General features: G+C 37.3%; 1 protein-coding gene across 5 annotated transcripts in view; it reads left to right on the plus strand.

The window, feature by feature from the left end:
- The window catches only part of KLHL5 (kelch like family member 5), a 61,983-nt gene that overhangs the window by 22,109 nt on the left and 19,271 nt on the right, over positions 1-20,603 (plus strand). For 3 of the 5 annotated variants that reach the window (XM_027888576.1, XM_027888573.1, XM_027888575.1), the window contains 3 exons: positions 8,224-8,409; positions 14,806-14,942; positions 15,746-15,942. In XM_027888576.1, the coding sequence (XP_027744377.1) occupies positions 8,267-8,409; positions 14,806-14,942; positions 15,746-15,942 (477 nt within the window). In that variant the 5' untranslated portion in view covers positions 8,224-8,266. The remainder of the gene's footprint in view (positions 1-8,223; positions 8,410-14,805; positions 14,943-15,745; positions 15,943-20,603) is intronic. The other 2 variants (XM_027888577.1, XM_027888574.1) reach the window with 1 other exon arrangement.

Here is a 20,603-nt window from a genome sequence, read left to right on the forward strand (position 1 = left end):
CATCTCTTCTCAGGGCTGAACAGGACAGTTCCATTTGTCTTTCCTCATAAGAGAGATGCTCCAGTCCTTTAATCTTCTTTGTAGCCCTCCACTGGACCCATTCCAGGAGCTCCACATCCCTCTTGTACTTGGGAGCCCGGAACTGAACACAGCACTCCAGCTGTGTCTCACTAGGACTGGGTAAAGGGGCAGGATCACCTCCCTTGACCTGCTGGCACTGCTCTTGCTAATGCACCCCAGGATACCATTGGCCTCCTTGGCCACAGGGGCACGTTCTGGCTCATGGACAGCTTGTTGTCCACCAGGAACCCCTGGTCCTTCTCTGCAGAGCTGCTTTCTAGCACGTCAGCCCCCAGCCTGTACTGGTGGGAGGGGTTATTATTCCCCAGGTGCAGGACCCTGCACTTGTCTATGTTGAATTTCAGATGGTTCCTCTCTGACCATCTCTCCAGCCTGTAGAGGTCCTTCTGAAGGGCTGCACACCCTCTGGGGTATCGACCACTCCTCCCAGTTTTGTCTCATCAGTGAACTTGCTGAGGAGGCATCTGCCCCTTCATCCAAGTCATTGAGGAATAAGTAGTACAATACAGCGCCCAGTATCAAACCTTGGAGGACACCATTACTGACAGACCTCCAGCTAGACCCTGTTCCACAGGTTATGGCCCTCTGGGATCTGCCATCCAACCAGTTGTCAATCCACCTCACTGTTAACTCATCCAGTCCACACTTCTGAGTTTGCCTGTGAGGATGTTGTGAGAGACAGTGTTGAATGCCTTGCTGAAGCAGGGGTAGACAATATCCACTGTTCTCAAACATCCAGGTACTTGTTTTCATGGTAGAAGTCCACCAGGTTGGTCAAACAACCTTTAGTGAATCCATGCTGACTGCTAATGGTCATCTTCTTGTCATCCATGTGGATAGGGTTATGTCTATGAACATTTGAAAAGAGTTAGTGCAGCACTGTTATATAGTTATATACGAGGCAGATTGAATCTACCAAGCTTGAGCAGTAGGTGTTGTAATAAGACAGGTAACAAGAGCCTTCAGCATGGACTTAGAAAGCCACAGGAAATTCCTGCAGTTTGTTCAGATGGAATGGACCTCCATGCAAGATGATCATATTTTTGCAGTGACTGTCATGTGCTTTGACTACATTAAAGCTCAGTCAGATACATTTTTGTGCTACTGCACTTCTCAACCATGCTGCGATGTAGGTGCATCATGAGGTAGTCTGAGTGTCGTTTTCCAGACAGAACGCATGTTGCTCATGGTGTTTGTGTGAGTATACAAATTTGTTGTGCTAAATCCAAGACATCTCTTGGGAGTAAAACAGGAAATACCAGAGCTTTAATCAGAGGTCTCTCTGCAGTGAAACATGCCTGTGTTATTTCCTATCAAAATCAGAAACAAGTAACAATGCGGTAGTATTGGCTTAGCAGTTTGTGCATACAGGTCTTTGTTAGGTTATCACAGGTAACACTGGAGTCTGTGCTCCAGCTTCTCCTGTCTGTTGCTATTCATGCCAGTTAGATTAAGGTTAATGCAGATGTATTTGTTTGCTTGAACCTGTGCCTTTTGATTGCAAGATTGTAGTTCTGACTATGGCTATAATTCTTTAGCATAAAGTAAATCACTGCAGTCTCTCCAGAGTTACTTTTGTTTGCTTTCCGTTATCTTTTCTTACCATGAATTATGATACCCTATGGATTTTTGGCAGTCTTCGATCTCCTTTTATTTATGCTCTTCTGAGCCTAAAAAAGTGTCCTGATTTTTACCATTTGTTTTTTCCAAGAATCCTTTCAGCATCCTTCTTTTCAACAAACTGCATTCTCTGCAGTTTGAAGAGGAAGTATTTTACTCCTTGTGATCTATAATATAAAATCTTGGAAGCTGACAGAAAAACTGGAATAGTATTATTATTATTTCAGTAAATTTTGTTTTGGTCTCTGTAGGCAATAAAATATCAGCTAGCATGAAGATAGCAGTATAAACAACCAAATTTTTGGAAAAATACTTTTAAAACTTTTTTTGTGAAAACTGTAATGCGGGAAGCCATCTTAATGTAGTGAGAAAGTTACAAAATTAAGATTTGGTTTTAAATGCTGAAGATGTATTATAATATCTATCCTAATTTGTCCAAGTGGAAACATACTTTGTCTTCTCTAATAGGCTAAACATGACTTGAAATTGCAACAGATCCTCTATTTATATTACTACCAAAAATTAGCATGGGTTTGTTGTGCAGTACAGGAAGCGCGGTGGCCTGTCTAAAAGTAGACAAATAGCTTACCTTGTGGCTGGGTAGGATTTTTTTTTTATTTTAATTAGGAATTTTAGCTACTGATGATGTAACTTTTCTAGTAAGAGAATAGATGCTTTCACTGGTTTTGAACAGCTCTGAAACTAAAAAACCATACATTTCATTTATGATTTCAGAGTTCTGCTTTCATCATAGACTTATTTCCTTAACATTATTCTTGTTTTGCATTACAAGAATTTGAACAGGAGCATGTAATTTATAGTAAGAGGTAGTATGCATTATTTTTCCTCCTTTTCTAGTCTTCTCTCAACATAAGGCGGTTGCACCCATTTTCCTGTATGTATTTAATAATTTTTTTTGCTCAAAACCCCTTTTATTACTTTGAACCTAATTTTCAACCTTTTTCAAGTGTGAATAAAATATTTTACATTTTTTTCTTCTTTGATTTGTCACTAGTTTTTTAAATATCTGTCTACAGTTGAGATGTCTGCATTGGTTGGTTGATTTTATGTTTATTTACATGTCATTTATAAAGGTAATGTTCTTTATGCATAAATGCAGGTTTTAAATGCTGATGTTAGTTACTTCATTCTGTAAGAAACGAAGCGCTGTTCTCTGAAACACAGTAGTGAGGAGAAGAATGTGTGTTTTTTCCCATCTCTACAGTTTTGCTAATGTTTACTGCTTCTAATGCTTTCATCTACACCCAGCTTGTGTTAGAGAAACATTTGTAAAACAGAACTTAAGCCAATCCTATGCACAGGTTATTCTTGCTCCAGCTCCCGTTTTGCAGCATTTTCAGTGCGTCTGTGAAAGCCATTTGGGTTGGTGTATAGTGCTGCCTGCAAACTTCAGTAGCATAAGCAGAGCATTTGCTTTTAGTTTGATTTCCTAAAGGGAGCAAGTTCATGCAGTTGTGTTCAGCAGCGCCTCTGCCATTTCCCTGGCAGCTGTAAAGCCCGTGGGCCGTTTAATGTGAGGGTAGGCAGAAGTCTCAAAGGTAACGTCACTCCTCGCAAATGGCAGCTTGTTAATGGAGAGAAACCCAGCTTATTGCCTTCCCTGAGAAAGGGCAGAATTCCTCTGCTGCAGCCAAGCTTCCCAGTAGGCACATTATTTGCTGTCTCTTGTCTAGTGAGGCAATGCCTTGAGGAATTGAGGGGAAAGGAGAACTAGACTTGTGGTGGTAGGGGGAGTGGGAAAAAGAGACAGAGCATAGAAATGTTTTGAAAAACAGACTTGCCTTGTTGATTCTGCAAACCAGCCAATTGAGTACACATAGTAGCATGAACTGGGGTATTTTCTCCATCGAGAGTTTGCAGATAGAAATCCATTGTAATGCTCCCTGACTCCTTTGTCCGATCAAGGCCCTAGTAACCAGCTGCACTTCAACATGTCTCTTCTGTTAAAAGAAATGTGACTTAATAATGCAAGGAAATAAACTGATACTTGCTGCAAAAGCTTAGAAGAAGCAAGGTAGTACTTATATATAAGGTCAGCATCTGTACTACATACCTTGATTTAACCTTGTGACTCTTACCTTGCAGTAAGAAGTAGAGATGATGTTAAATTAGGTCAACTGATCATAGCAGAAGAACAGTTTTAAATGTGAGTGTATTTATGCATAATTTTCAGAGATTTTTTTTCAGACAAATTGTATGCAATTTTTCAGGAAAAAAAGTAAAAATTAATTTCAAGTATTTGTTCCTCTGTCTCCATTTGAAAATGAATGGGTCGAAATGTGCAATTGATTCTTTTCTGTGTCCTAATGAAGTCTTTATTGCTTCATTTTTATTTCAAAGACAAGCATGAAGATTTTAACTTTAAAGATGCCTTCCTAAAAATAATTTAAAATGCATGAAATAAAAGGGCTGAAAAAAGTTTTACAACCTTTGTTATAGGCCAGGTTAATACTTACTGAAAATCAAAGGTTGTTAATGAATATATATGATTGTTATAAAATAACTGTTGCAGCTCTTCCTTTGAAACTAATATCAGTGCATTAAAATAATTAAAATAACAAATCCTGTTAACAGAAGAAACACTGATGCCTCTTTTTGAGAGAGAGTTTAGTGAAACTGGGAGGAAAGAAGGCTTGTATATGTTGTGGTTTGGTTTGTTTTTATATTGAAAACTGCATCTGTGGGTTTGTTTAAGCTACAACAAAGCTGCAACAACAGTAGAATGAAAGGTGCGAATTCAGCTCTCCGGTTTTCATCATTGTATTTGCTTTTACTTTTGAAACTTGTTTATTGCCATTTTTTCAGCTCAGTTAATTGCTTCATTGCTTTGCAGTGAGCCATTATATTGGGCTGAGCTCTTTCTTCCAAGCACCCTACTTCAAGAAATAAAATCCTTTAAAAATTGAAGAGTTTATAGCATGGAGTATACAAAATTTTGATTTCAAAAGGCATACTGTTATATGTTCTTTATTATAGACAGAGAAGGTGAAGAAAGCTAGCATCTTCAGTAGATTGTTTGTCATCAGGATGGTAAAATATGTAGTTAGCATGTGAAAGATATTGTCCTTAGAGTAACTTACATAGAATCATAGAATCATTAAGGTTGGAAAAGACCTCTAAGATCGTGGAGTCTAGCCATTAAGTAATACTGCCATGTCCACCATGGAACTGTGTCCCTAAGCACCACATCTACACTTTTTTTTAACACTTCCAGGGACGGTGATTTCACCACTTCAATGTGCAGCCTGTTCCAATGCCTGACCACTGTTTCACTGAAGAAGTTTTTCCTAATATCTAATCTAAACCTCCCCTGCTGCAACTTGAGGCCATTTGCTCTTGTCCTATTGCTTGAAAAGCAATAAAGTCTCCCCTGAGGCTTCTTTTCTCCAGGCTAAACAACCCCAGTTCTCTCAGCTGCTCCCCACAGTTTGTGCTCCTTACCCTTCACCAGCTCTGTTGCCCTTCTTTGGACATGCTCCAGCATCTCAATGTCTTTCTTGTAATGAGGGGCCCAGAACGGGATTCAAGGTGTGGACTCACCAGTGCAGAGCACAAAGGGACAATCACTTCCCTAGTGCTGCTGGCCACACTATTGCTCATACAGGCCAGGATGCCACTAACCTTCTTGCCCACCTGGGCACACTTCTGGCTCATGTTGGGCTGTCGACCAGCACCCCAATCCTGAAATTGTACCATGCTTAATAAAAATTGATCAGTTCTAGATAGGATCTTTTTGACATAAGTAGGGGGGAAAAACCAAAGACCGTGAGAAGTGTGATTGATGTTTGAGAATAAAAAGGGAAACCCTACTGACTGATATTCTAAGATACTCATTAATAATATTTCTACTTAATGTGTTAAAAATACTATCTTAAATCTGAATTTTAATGGAATATGCAGAAAGGGTTCATTAACACTTAACTCATGTGCTGACATCTTCAAGTTTTCCACTTAATTTTCCTAATATTATGTGTGAGGTGTGCAAAAATACCAGTACCTCTAGTCTGAGGAAAGGGAAGTTCATACTAAAAGATAAATTTGAGTCAAGAGCCAAATCCAAAAGGAGCAGAGCTGCCTTGATACTCAGAGCTGCAGGACCTTGCAGCCAGGTGTTTGCTCTGAGCATGGGATTCATGGGTCAGCATTAGAAATCCAAGCTTTCCTCTTTCTAGGTGGAAGGGATGTAGGCCAAAAATTTTAAAAGGCATTTCAGCATTACTTCTGGGAGAGAGAAAGGTAAGTCCTTCCCTTCCTCTATTCTTTCCTTGCTTATGTATTCTCCCAGGCTGTCATGGCTGTGGCAAAGGGAACTGGGAAAAAGATATAGAAAACAGTTTGGGGAAGGAAGGGCATTTGAATTTCCCATGACCTGTCATTCAGGTAAAGCTCTTGAAACTTTGTCTTTTTGCAAATACCTGAACTTTAGACTGTCTCTTTCATGTTCTCTTTATGGACCACTGAACCCTAATATTTCTTTCCTTCTCACGTTCCTTCCTTATGGAAAATGGTTTTTAAGTTACTAGCTAGTGGACAGGTGTAGGGATAAACTTATTTAGATGAGGGAGAGAACTAAGCTTAGCTCTGTTATGTCATGAATAAGAGCTTTATTGTGGGTAGTGGAAAACAGACCCCACTGCAATCATTTTTCCTTATTGAACAAAAGTGGTGATTGAGTTCTGTGCAGAATGTACACGTGTGCAGTCTTGAGGCTGGCAATAGCTCCAGTGAGGGTGTGATCCAGCAAAGTTCTGGCTTAGAAAGCTTTTTCCTTTGTTGCGTCTTCCATTCTGTCTGCAGAACATTTCATGAGGTTGTAATGCAAATCAAATCCCTGATAGCATGTAATTTTTAAAAAAATCATTACTAACGGGGTTACTTTTAGGAATCTGGGTTAAAATATAGTTCAAACAAACAAACCTTAAAAAGCCATAACTTGTATCAGTGCAATAGAGAATGTGCTAAATTGTGATAGGGAGATAGAGAACAAGAATTTCCTAAGCAGCCTGTTCTTTCCACTTCTGTTTTTTGAGGTTTTTTTTGTTTTTACTGTAGGTTGGGCTTTTGGTGGTGGTGGTTTAGTTTTTTTGCAAGGTTGCTGGTTTAAGAGTTGCTTTCCCCGAGTACTTTGTGCTCGTTCACTTGAAAATGCCACCCACTTTGCCGGTATAGTGTTTTCCATGGTTACATGTTTCACCTATATGAGTTCTCTGATTCAGTTTCCAAAATGGCCACAAAGAATACTTGTTCCCGCTTGCTAGAGGGCCGGTGGTGGAGCAGAACAAGTGACTCATGGGGGATGTGGAAAGGGGAGGAAGCTGACACATCTGAAATACATAGCTAACCACAGCCTCAGCGAGAACATTTGAGATCAAGTCTTCCAAGAGAAGTAGGCAGGTATCTCATTTCTGATCCATTGCTAGATTGAGCTTTGAATTAAGTACCAAACTGCTTGACCTTTTTAGCTATTTGAGCACATGCCAAAAAAACCAAACCCAAAATATACAACAAACCCCAAACAAAAAGCTCCCCTTTACAGAAAATCTTCTGCTGAAAATGCAGAGTTAGGTTTTGAGAAGCTCTGTCTTGAAACTCATGTCCTGTGCTGAGGAATAAGGTAAGTCAGTCGCTTGGTAGGTTTAGGCCTGAACATGGTAAATCCATGACATCTTTGTGAAAGCAGGGGTCTGGATGCAGGTCTTGTGAATTCACATCCTTCCAAATATTATGGTAGGTCCAGAGTATTTTATAAGTTGCCTGCATTGTGAAAAATTAGGTAGTAGTCAGTTAAAGAACAGTGAGCAAGAAACTGTGCTTTCCACATGTGCCTAATTAGGATTCCTCTCCTTTATCTCCTAGGCCTATGCATTCCTTTTACGTTTTCTCTGTTCCTCTTTTCTCCCAAGCTGCTGTGTGTATGGACAGGAATAATTTTTCTCCTCATCCACCCTTGCTTTTCCCGTGTGTTGGCTTGTACTGTTCTAGATGTCACATCAGACGTAAGGGTTCATGCAATAGGAGTGGTGGTAAATTGATGTGTTTCTTTGTGAGTTTTTTTTCCCCTGCATGCCCACACACTTTTACCAGCTCCATATGCTGAGTTTTTGTTTTGTTTGAGCCACTTTAGGCTGAGTGTGAAGCAAGACTTTAATGTATGTGACAGGAAAAGGTTTGGTTCCTTATTGCCATTGTTTTTTCAGTTTGTGGGGTCTTGGTGGATGTTCTTGCTTAACCATCTGACAGCACTGTAGGTACAATTACTGGGCTGATCTCTCTGTGTCTGTTAGTTGAAGAGTACAACAGTAAGTGATCATACCTTTACACGGGAGTTTAGATTAGGTTTGGAGGGAGAAATTATGCACATGAAGAAAAAATAGCAAGGGAATATATATTGAAACAAATCATGTGCATTAATTTTAAAATCACGTGATTTTTATTTATTCCTTTGTAGATAAAATTTCACCTTAATATTGTGTGAACTAAGATTTCTGTTATTGTCTTCAGCAGGAACTCCAACAGCAGTCATACCTTGTCGTCTTGTCAAACTATGGAGCCCTGTACCGCAGATGAATTTTTTCAGGCTCTCAACCACGCTGAACAAACTTTTAAGAAGATGGAGAATTATCTTAGACACAAGCAGCTCTGTGATGTGGTGTTAGTTGCTGGTGATCGTAGAATTCCAGCTCACAGGTATGTACCTTCAAAGTGTGTCCTATGTTTTGTTTTAAAAAAGTCAGAATATTCTAAACAATTTAGAACACTTTAAATGTGTATATGGGTTTTTTTAACATTTGAAACCTAGAAGTTAATTTGTCTGTTGCATGTGATACAGAATTAAAAATAATTGCAATTTCACATTCTACTTTTTTCTTCAAGTATACTTAAGGTATTTGCATACAAAATTAAACTCACAAAAGTCCCAAATACACTGCCAGAATATTATAAGTTGTAGTGGCTTCTGCACCATAGAATGATGTAAAATTTTTTTCTTAGATTTCATTTTTTCTTTGTACTAAAAATTATGTTGTTGGAGTCTTAATTAGCAATAAGGACAGTCTTCTGTCCACATAAAGTTTTTTTGCTCCCATAGTAAGAAGAGTCTTTGATAGGAGACTGCTGAACACTGGCAGTTAGGTGTCTAAATTAGATGGAACATTACCGTATCTGTCATCTGTGTAGTTAACAGATCATGTAGAATGACACTTAAAAGCTAGAAAAATACCAAAGACTGTGAAACACAGGTATGAGTAACAGAAGCACATTACAGTATTTTTTGCATTGCATTAATAGTTCAAACAGGAACCTAGGTATAATCAGCCTATGGATTCCTAAGCTGAGGTCTACAATGGGTGTAGCATCCGAAAGTATTCCTGTTTTCCATTGCTTGTGCCTACCCCCACAGTGAAACTACAACTTAATACTGTAATAGTGATGATGGGAAGAGGTTGCTGGTTTGGGGTTGGTATCTTTCTTAAAAAGCCGGATTTCTGCTTTATTTGGATGTTATCCACATTGTTGTGCTGACACAACTGAGGGAATGATAGCATGGGGATGGGAACTGACTTGAGGAGCAGAGAGGCAATTTTAGCATAACTTGCTATTGCGCTCAGAGACTAAATTTTATGCAATGATGTTCAAATTAGTTGCAAAGCTGCATTGTCCCTGTGGAATGAGTGAATCAGATGAAAACAGGGAATGCACACACCCCTAGTAGGCACATGATCACATAATTTAGGTTCAAAGAGCTTTGGAGTGCTGTAAACAGGGAAAATAGTGATTATAATGAGGAAATCATTTTACTTCCTTATGTGTCCAAGGCAACCCCTTTGCAGAACACGTTGGAGTATGGTTTATGTAATCATTAAAAAAGTGTAGAAAGGGTGCAGAGGACAACTGTGAGTATCCTGTAAAGAATGGAAGATTTTATTTGCAAGGAGATAAACAGAAAGACAACATGCTAAAAAGCCCTTTAATGTGTTTCATACTTGTTTCTCGTTTATCCAGAGCACTGATGTCACTTCTCCAGTTTCTGCTACTGTATCTACTTTGTTAGTGCCTTAGGCATATGCCACTACCTGTCGTTTGCACTGGTCTTCTCTTCTGAGGAGAAACATCTTTCTGTAGTTGGGATATTTTGTTTTAAATATGCATGAAAGTTAGAGCCGAAGAAGCACAGTTTGTGCTTGTAGCAGGAGGTGGGATGCTTATGATTGTCCTTTGTTCACTTTATAACTTTGGAGCAACTTAGAAAGAAGCATTGCCTTTTGCATATTAAGTTTTTACTGTTTTGTTTTCACAGAGAAACACAGTAATAACTACAGTCTTAATCTCAGTAGATCCCAAGTACCTCACTGAAAACTGAAATTTTCCATAATGGGAAAGATAAAGACAGAACTCTTAAATTTGATTCAGAATTTTATAGAAATTCAGTACGAAAACTGCCTTTCTGTACTTGTAGTAGTCTATGTTATAAGAAGAAAATTCTGTTGTATTTTTTGCTGCCTGCATCCAAGTTCTGACTTCTTTAGTATTGACTGCAGGCTGGATCAGTCAGTACATTTCAAGACACTAGCAATTATTTTTGAAGCAACAGAAGATGTATTTAATAGGTATTAGATTAACGACTTGGCATTCTAAGATATGTAATAAAATACAAAGTTCACTTACACTGGACAGCTTTTTTTCCCATTCTTTTTTGTAAGAAAGATATGAGTTTTTCTTAGTATGTGGTCACATAGAGTTAGTAAGAAAGAACATTTTTAATTAATATTAATCACACATATATAGAGAGGAGTTTTCATATTTTCTGGTTGGAACATGATATTTTTAATAATTCCTGATGGTTTGTTTTTTTTTTTAAATTATCAGTTTCTACATTTAATGAATGTTCTGAGGTGCGTGATGTATGTTTTTAGAGAAAGAAGTGAGTTTGATGTCTGTCTTAGTGATAAGTGCAGCAATACATTACTGTGAAATTCTAAGAGGTTTTGGGTTGTATCTGTTCAAAGAATTCAGGCTATGAGTCTACTACAGAATAACAGCATCACATATAGTCATGATTTTTCTGAACGTGGCATTCTCTACTGTTCCAAGACTGTTTATCTGATCATTCTGTGCTGAAATTATAGCTAAGCGTCTGTTTAGGAGGTCAAGAAGCAAGTAGAAAAGGAGACAGTTCTCCACTAAGAAGAAATGCATTATATTCCCACACCTTTACTCTGCAGTTTCATAAAGAAATGTTGCATACTTTAATTTAATTAATTTAATTAAGCTTTTCATAGCAGGAGTTTATTCTGTGTCTACTGCAAATTCAGATGTCTATAATATATTATGTTCTTCTTTTATTACATTTAGCCAACTGCTATATCCATAGTAATAACTGTTTTGTTTGGTAATAACCTACTGATAAGAACATTCACAAAGAAAAGGGAAGTGCCAGTAAATTCCTGGCCAGAGGGGCTTTAAGGCCTCCTCTACACCCTTTAGCCAGCAATCTGAGCATCTTGCAGAGCCTTTGTCTGTCTTTCCGTTTACACTGAAAGGTGGAAATACAAAGGACATGGGACTGAAGGAAAGAAACCAATTGGAAGCTTTTTTACTCTAGGGGTTAGGAAACTTGTTTGAAAAATCGTGGATTCTTCAGTATCACCTTACAACTTCAGTGAATGCTATTAGTGACTTCCCCAGGACTGTTTTCAGCTATTACACAGCCACAAACAAGGAGCTGCCTAGGAAGTGTCCCTTTTATCTTTCAGATCTTAGGAAGCTAAGATCTGTCAGGTGAGACAGCTTGGGAGATAGTAAATTGCCAGGTTTGACAGCTATCATCAGTTTATGTAGAAATTACTTTTGACGACCTAGAGAACTGTCTAGATGATGCAGCTTGTGGCAGTTCCGATAAGAAGTACAATTTTTAAGCTGTGCCACCCTGCTTACTCATATTTTACTGGCTCTCAGTGGAAAACCCTTCAAAATCAGTTAAGCCGTCATGGTGCATCTTTCTAATTTTGGATCAATACAAACAACAGGAATTAAAGACATCAGTAGCCTTGGAATCTCCTATAAGAACAGGAAGGTGTACTGAAATACTCAGATTTTTGAGTATACTAAATACACTAAGCATTTAGAACATAACTGTTGAGTGTTTTGCTAAAGAGGTTAATTGTTTAGACATTTTATGGTCTCTTAGATGAAAAATTCTGATATTCATGTGTTCCTTTTTCTCTACATTTTTCCTGTGCTCTGTAAAAGAGCAGCCAACTTACTGCATATAATTCAGCAGCCAAATTCTTGTAATCTTATCTATTCAGAATTGAGTATTTAGTGGCAGTTGGTAATTAGGTGAGAAGGAGAGAAAGGTGAATATGTTCAACATCCACAGTCAACCAATACAATGCCAACTGTATTAAGGCTTTTTCTTGCTTTTTTATGTTGGGTTTTTTGTAATCTTAAGAGATGTCTTTAATACCAGTATACACTGATTTTATAGGCATTTTAGTTGGAACAATTTTGAAAGAAATGTTGCTCTCAGGGGAAAAAAAAGCTACAAACTCTGAATATAAACCCCATAGCTCTCTTCGGTTTCTGAATTGAAGAAAGGCAGTGTTTTGCAGCATCAGTAGTTCACAGTGAAATCTTGATATGGAAAACATATCAAGATATTTGGAAATTACAGGGAGAAATTTGCAGATATCAACTATGTTAATTTTAATTATTAATAACAAAAAATTCTCTTTATGTTAAGTACTAACAGAGCCATGATGTCTCTATTTAACAAGGAGATGGTGGATTTAAGTGTAATTTTTATAGTCGTTGCACGGATTTTCTTTTTAAAAATCATACTCGTCACCTAGCTCTTTCAGAGCTTTTTTAGCACAAAAGTCACATATGGATGAGGAAAGTCTTCCATGGATTCTACAGTTACATAAAGGTGTTATTTGCTTCGTGTTGTATAATCTCTATGTAGGAATGCAGTTTAATTGAAATAAAAATCAGTTAGTAGCTATAAGATTAAAAGGTCAATGAACAAGTGGGTATCAAATCACATGAGTATAGCAGCAATTGATTTTTATTGACTAGGGGGAAAATGATAGGACAAGAAAAGGCCAGTTGGCTGAAAGTCTGCCTTTGTTTTCTTTTATGCTGTCTTAGTGTCACCTTGAGGCATTGTCACTGTATCTTTTAATCACCTTTCTTTCTTAGAAGGAAATTTTTTTTCTAAATTAGTTGAATTAAAAGAGAAGTATGGATACCTGTTCTAAGGCTTTTCATTGTGAATATGTTTCTTGTCTGAAATTATTACAGAATTATTATCAGTATAATTCATGCTTTGGCAAATTACAATCTACTTAACCTATTCCTGGGCTGCACAGCCTGTCTTGGCATATGCAAGTCACTCTCTGGAAAGCATTTAAAGCTCTGAAGCATGAATACCTCCTCATGGATCTGAACATGTTTGCAAAAAACAGTAAATGGATTAAGTTTGTATTCATTTCTTTTGGAGGACTCTGAGTCTGGAAATTACAGGGAGAAATTTGCTGATAGCAAACAGCTGGTAGAAGGTGTTGAGAACCTCCTGCTGTGGTTTGGCATTTGTTCAACAGCTGTTCCTAAGATGTTAACAGTCAAGATGTTTTCTAAATAATAGCGCAGCTAACTAAGCCATTGCACTGCTGGGGGAAGAGAAAAGTAAAAGCAAATCCAAAATTGTGATATGATTAAGTTCTAGGTTTTGTTTCTCATCACAGAGTGTGTGTCAGAAAGTTCTAATTTTTCTCAGGAAGTCAGCCACAGAATAAATCTCATTTCAAGAAAAATATGTTCTTTAAAAGAACAGAACTTGGTTTCTCTTGACTAGACTTCAATCATACAGAGTGTTAAAATAAAATTAAATCTTTTCCCCATACTCTCCTAACTCAACTCTGTTGCCTCAGCAGCTAGAAAAAGAGAATAGTGTAAGCCTGACCAAATGTTCAATGGTCAGAAAATCCACAAGAAAAAAGTAGTTGACATTGTTCAACATTTTATTACTTTGCAGTTAATTAACTAAGAATCAGTTCTTTGTGGTTCATGACTTTGTGCATGTACCTGCAAATCCTCCACTAAGTACTGGTGCTCATCTTTTCAATTAATTGTACTCTGTTTTGTGGTTCCTGACCTCTGTCATTTTAACATGCTTATATAATGATTCAGCACAGCATAAACTGACTGAAGTATTAGATTACCTGAATGTGTGCATATGGACTGTTTAGTGTATTTGCAGTAGGCTTGGTCCTTGGGCTCGCTCTTCACAAAGCTCACTACATATACCAAGTGCATTTATATCGAATTCCCTGTGAGCAAGGCAACAGTGAACTGCTGCAGCTCAAAAATTGATCCAAACCACAAGGCTGTTCCTGGAGGTCCCTTAGGAAAGGGGCCAGCAGTCCTCGTGAATAGTTATGGTAGATTTCATATTTCTGCTGCACATCATTTCCTTCCTCTCTTACCCTTGTCCTATAAAGACATAGAGACATCAAAATTCTTGCATGTTTTGTGGAGTGGCATTGTTATTTGTAGTGAGTGTTTTACTCTCAGTAATCCAAAGAAATGTCTGTTGTGCACTAACATGTTTACTTAATTCAGTATCTTAAAATACTCAGAATTGTTAAAAAGGGCTAAGTATATGTGTGCATCAAGAGTAAAAGCATTTTAAAACACTTTGAAAAGGACTGGTAAGTAATTTTTCACCTTTAAAAAAGTAACTGATATAAGATAAATGGAAGTCCATTCAATTTTTTTTTTATTTCTATAATGTATGTTTATATTACATTTTCAATTTAGGGGGGTGGGTTGTGTCTGTGTCGGCTATTAAAAAATCATTGAGCTTTGAAAGGGTAATTAATTTAGTTCAGTAGCAAATGTAGGTTTAGTATCAGTACTTCATTATTCATAGAGAGGAACTAGAGCATGGAGCACTTCGTCAATTTTTAAATGTTTCTCTCACTACTCTTCAAAGGGCAAAGTAATGAATCATAAAGTAACAAACATAAGTTTTTTTTCTTTTCCTCTTTGTTTCTCTGCTTTTCTCCTGCATGACATACTCAGATTGGTTCTCTCCTCTGTTTCGGACTATTTTGCGGCGATGTTCACTAATGATGTTAGGGAAGCAAGACAGGAAGAAATCAAGATGGAAGGTGTGGAGCCAAATGCATTGTGGGCTCTGGTTCAATATGCATATACAGGTAACTGGAATGAAAATGGGAATTTCCTCTAATGAACTGTCCTCCTGTGAGCATTAGAGGCCATTACTAGATTTCAAAAGCTCTTTGCAAATTGTTAATCACATATTTAATTCCTTATAAATAAGTAAAAATTAATCATAGAATCACAGAATATCCTGAGTTGGAAGAGACCTGCAGGAATCAAGTCCAGCTCCTGGCCCTGCACAGGACCATCCCCAAGAGTCACACCATATGTCTGAGAGCATTGGCCAAACGCTTCCTGAATTCTGTCAGGTTTGGTGCTTTGACCACTTCCCTGAGGAGCCTCTTCCAGCACCCAGCTACCCTCTGGGGGAAGAACCTTTTTCTAATCTCCAACCTAAACATCCCCTGAAACAACTTCAGGCCATTGCCTGGGGTCCTGTCACTGATCACCACAGAGAAGAGATCAGTGCCTGCCTCTCTGCTTCCTGCCATAAGGAAGCTGTAGACCACAGTGAGGTCTCATTGCTCTTACCCAAGACAACCTGGTAGGATATAGTTTCTCTGATAATACTATATTCAGCTAGTTCACAAATTATGTGAATCTTTTAAATGTATCATGACTGACAAAAAAAGGAATCTTATTAGGATTCCCTTTCCTTATGTCATTATAGATACCAATTTTGAAAAGCTGGTTACCTATTGCTGAGAGCAATGTTTACTAAGCCTTCCAGCATATAATAATTCATATAACCTGTAAATAATTCTTTTTCCCCTGAGTTTTAGGGAATTTAATAAATTATAAGAGCAAACTAATGTGATCTTCTTTTTAATGTTATTAGGTCGCCTTGAATTAAAAGAAGATAACATTGAGTGCCTGTTGTCTACAGCTTGCCTTCTCCAGCTCTCTCAGGTTGTAGAAGCATGCTGTAAATTCCTAATGAAGCAGCTTCACCCATCCAATTGCCTTGGAATCCGATCTTTCGCTGATGCACAGGGTTGCACTGACTTGCACAAGGTGGCTCACAATTATACTATGGTATGTTGTGATATTAAGTATCATCTGCTTTATTTAGTAAGGAAAAATACAGAATGTTTTCCTGAATAAAGTACTAAGTTTTTCCCCTGCAAAGCTTTGGTCATTTTCCAAACAAGAATGCACGTGTGTTCCCTTGATAAAAAAAGACAAAATAACAGTAAAATTGATGGTTTAGAGTTGGAAGGAAATAGTCAAGCATTCTTGAGTCCCTGTAGCAGTAATGGGATTGTGTGATATGCATTTAATAAAATAATTCAAAAGCTTGTTATTATTTCTGACAGCCACGAACTACAGGGTTCTCAGTGGGCAAGCTGCCATCACCTAGTGCAAAATATCACATTACAGAATGGAAGTGTAGAGTTCCTTTTTTCATAATGAACTAGAGTAATCCATTCTAAGTTGGGGTGTGAATGTGGGCATTTATCAGTGTAGATTCTGCATTGTCCTTCATGTCTTAGTAGTGGGATGTCAGGGTGACATCAAAGAATTTAATCTTAGGCTAGGCAGTATGTGACTAAATACAAATTTGTCAATTATATTTTTATGGGAAGACTGACCTGCCAGAATAAACAAACTCCATCTTCTTAATAGTCATCCTTTTATTTTAATGTAAAATGTTCTCTTTTTTCCTTTTCACAAGCATATTTTAGTAATCTTATCAGAAGAAAGCAGGACAACTATCTCTGAGGCAAGTCAGTTCTTTCCAGTTTTGTGAGGCATTTTACTCTCTTCCTAATGAAATTTTTCCTGTGTAAGCTCTTGGGACCTGAATGAGGGCATGTAGATACTGCATAAGAGATGTGGCAATGAAGATGGTATTTAATTTGCTTGTGTGGCATGGCATTGCTTTGCCATTAAGATATTGGCTTAGATCCAGGAGTTGTAATTTGTGTCTCATAATTAGTGTTAGAAATCCATGGCTTTTCCTCTTGCCACCTTAGATTTTGCTTGTTTAAAAACTTTTTTTTTTTTTAATTATATCTTCTTGGCTTAAATTAATTTAGTGTGTGTAACAATTTAAAATAGCTTGCTTACTTTTATAGACAATACAATGTTCTTCTTCATATCTCTGTGCATTTAATATCATGTACACACTGAAATTTATCAAAGCAAGTCAATAAATAATGTGCAGATTGTAACTTGCATGTTTATACTCATTATTGCACTAACAAAAATAAGGACACAGCAATTAGATGGATAGATGGAACAGTAAAGGTAAATGTGGCCTATGGCTTTGAGGAATATTAGAACTAATGTTGAGTGAGCAGTGATACAAAAAAAATACACAAGAACAGAACCTCCCTCCTCTGACCTATTTGTTCTTTTTCAGAATAAGCATATATTTTGGTCTGTGCTATTGTCATTTTTCTTTTAAGTGGACTGCCAAGATCAGAATACTAATAATTGTTAGACTAATGCACCTTTAAAAGTGAATGTTAGGGATTATAGTTTTACTATTCTGACTGGCAGTTCATGACTTATGGCAGATAGCAGCTGTGAACTTTATAAAAGCCATTCTTTTACAGCACCTCTTTGTTTTGTTCAGACCAGAGGAAAATAGTTTTGTGCCTTTTGGCCCTTGTTTACTTCAGTGGCAATATTGTTGCTTTTAAGGCTTTGATGTGGGTGAAATTCAAATTAGATGGATTTTAAAAAGCCATTTTCAGAACTAATTAGTTGTGCTAGATGGATTTTTCCCAAGGCCTCTTTTAATGTTGTTTAGTTCCAACAGAGACATGAAATTGAATTTTAGTAATAATGAGTAATAGAGAAGCAGCTTCTTTGGTTTGAAATGAATGTTGCTATGGAAACTGCATAGAAATGTATAGTCCAATTGAATCTTCAATTAAAATAAATCCCCAAGTAATTTCATTTGTTTAAAAGCTGTTTGAAAAAAGCAAATGTTCAACAGTAGTAAGTGCTAGCTACTTGATGCTCTTTCCATTAAGAAGTATTAGAGCACACTAGAGGGTTAAACACATCTGTAGTACCTGGAAAAATTCTGTTTGTTAAAACAGCGAATTATTTTTATGCTGCATTGGGCTGCATAGAACAGTTGGAGATAACAGAGAGTATAGTTTATACTTCTGGTTCTTTTAAAGCACATGTAGTAGAAGGTAGTGAATAGTACAAAATATTTAATTTTTGATTTATATATGTTATTTTCTATAAGTTTTCCTTTGACAGAAAAAAAATCCCTGATTGCCATGTAACTTTTTCTACAGTTAAAACAACTTCTCAGTTCTAAAGGTTTTTATGACAAATCATAATTTGTAATCATCTTACCTGCTTCACAAAAATAGTTCTTTACATGAGGACTAGAAATTCAGGTGAAATGAGCGTTTGTTTAAACTGAAGGAACAATCAGTGAGTTATCCCACTAGGCCTACTTCTGTTAATAGGCTTGCTCTGTGTGAATAATGTTCATTAGTCATTGGAAAGCATCAGCAATTAAAAAAATTTATTAAGAAGGATTTAAATGCTGCATTTTTTCATATTGAAGATGTAGATGTTTGTTACACTAAAAGGGCTTAAGTGTTGCATTACTTTATTGCTTACTATGTTGACAGTGATAAGTTGTTTTTTCAGAGGAGAATAATTTTTAAGTTTACCAAAACAAGTCAATTTTTTGACATTACAAACTAAAGCTTGAAAAAACCCTCAGGATGCTTGAAGTGAAACATGAACTGATGTTATCAGCAGTAGATTTAATGTTATATAAACAGCAACTCTGATTTTTATGCGTCAGAGTTTTAAAATAGAATTGATAGAATCATGAGATGTATCTGGGTAAAGATATCTTTTGAACAAAGGTTATTCTGTTTTGCTGTAGTTTATATGTAGTATTGTGGTAATACAATTATAAATCGTATGAATTTTATTAGACTGGCCAGTAGTGTATCTGTTTGCTTCAATTTGTAAAGCCTTTGTGCCCAAAACACATTTTATCACTGTCTTCAGAGTTAAAAGAAACACCTCTTTTATCATCTTCTTTGTTTGAAACAGTGGATAGTGTACCTTGAATGAAAACCAATAGCTCCTTTTCCAAAAAAAAGGTAAACAAAAGGGAAGTTAATTCTCTGAGTTGAGGAAAAGCTAGCCTGTTATTCTCAGAACACGAAATATCTGTGGTGAGTAGTGAGATGTTTTTAGGTGTTAGTAGCGTCTTCAGTAGCCTGATTTTAACTTTCTGAATTACAACCAAAAAAGAAAAGCAGACATTCTAAACTTTATGCGTGATAATACCTGAGTTAGTCCCTGTGTACTCAGCTCTGTAGTCATTGTTGCTCAGCTTTCCACGCTTAAAGAAGGCAGCTATCATTAAGACAAGAGGTCATGGTCTCAAGCTCTGCCAGGGGAGGTTGAGGTTAGATGTTAGGAAAAAATTCTTTACAGAGAGGGTAATCAGGCATTGGAATGGGCTGCCTAGGAAGGTGGTGGATTCTCCATCCCTGGAGGTGTTTAAGAAGAGACTGGATGTGGTACTTAGTGCCAGTCTAGTAACTGTGGTGGTGTTGGATCAAAGGTTGGACTTGATGATCTCAGAGGTCCTTTCCAACCCATATGATTCTGTGATTCTATGAAAAGCCATTTTAATTTTCATCAGAACTCTTCAGAAGTACATGAGCAGTGAGAGTGTTACCAGATTCAGATAGTTTCAGAGTTTGCCTGATTTCTGAGCACAGCCAATGGATGCTTATAAGAGGAAAAACTTAGAGAGGATAGAGTAGCAGATTGAGTCCAAGCATAGAAACTAGGTATTTGCAGAAGAATAGGTATGGGACACTTAGACTCACTTTCTCCTGTAAGGCAGGAATTGGGTAACAAAAAAATCATTGCAATATGAAGTTATGACTTGGGAGGAGGAATTGAAGAGGGATAATTTGTATTTTTTCTTCCTGAAACAGCCAGGATAGTTTTTTCTTTTGATAACAGGAAGCATGAAAAGAGAAGAAATCTAAATATTTGTTTTGTTCTCAAAGGGCCAGAACTAAAGATTGTGATAGTGCCTGAAAAAAGGCACCTGAAATTGTCCAAAATACTCTGGTCAGTAATCATCCAACCTGGAAAATATTCATTCACTTCTTTTCACCTGTGAAAATCTAAGATATTTCTGTCTTTCAGGTTCCCTCAGTTCTGCCTAGGACAATAGATCAGTACTGCCCTGGAAAGTCTAAGTAGGTTTCTGCACAGTGCTCAGCCTGTTTTGGAATCCAGAAACTGCACAAAGCTACAATAGTTGTACTCAAAGCAAATCCTGGGCACACTTGAAAGCATTAGGTTGGTTTATTGCTTAACACATCAGTCAAAGCTGAATGAAAGCAAAGTAGGTGGTATCTAACATCTGTTTCACTATTAATAGTTTACCAGGAAGTCAGATAGCTCAGTTCCTCAGTTCTTAGTGAATTCGTACCTCAGTTGACCAGCAGACTGAAACAGCCAGCAGACAAAATTATATTCACTCTTTGCTCTCATTTAGATGCTGTGAGTTGCCCAGGTTCAGAGTTTAGGCAGAGCCCTGTGGTTAGAGCTGCCTGTTGGGCAGCCTCAGTCCTTCTCAACCTGGAGGTGTCTGATGCTCTCTAAGGTTTTAATCCTTCTGACACAGTGTAGAGAGTGCATCCCACTCTAGGATTAAGTATCATTTAGAAATAGGCATC

Source organism: Empidonax traillii, unplaced genomic scaffold (genome assembly GCF_003031625.1).
Source record: "Empidonax traillii isolate 1590-97213 ecotype Southwest subspecies unplaced genomic scaffold, ASM303162v1 scaffold240:size1935192, whole genome shotgun sequence".
In the NCBI taxonomy this organism is placed as follows: Eukaryota; Metazoa; Chordata; class Aves; order Passeriformes; family Tyrannidae; genus Empidonax; species Empidonax traillii.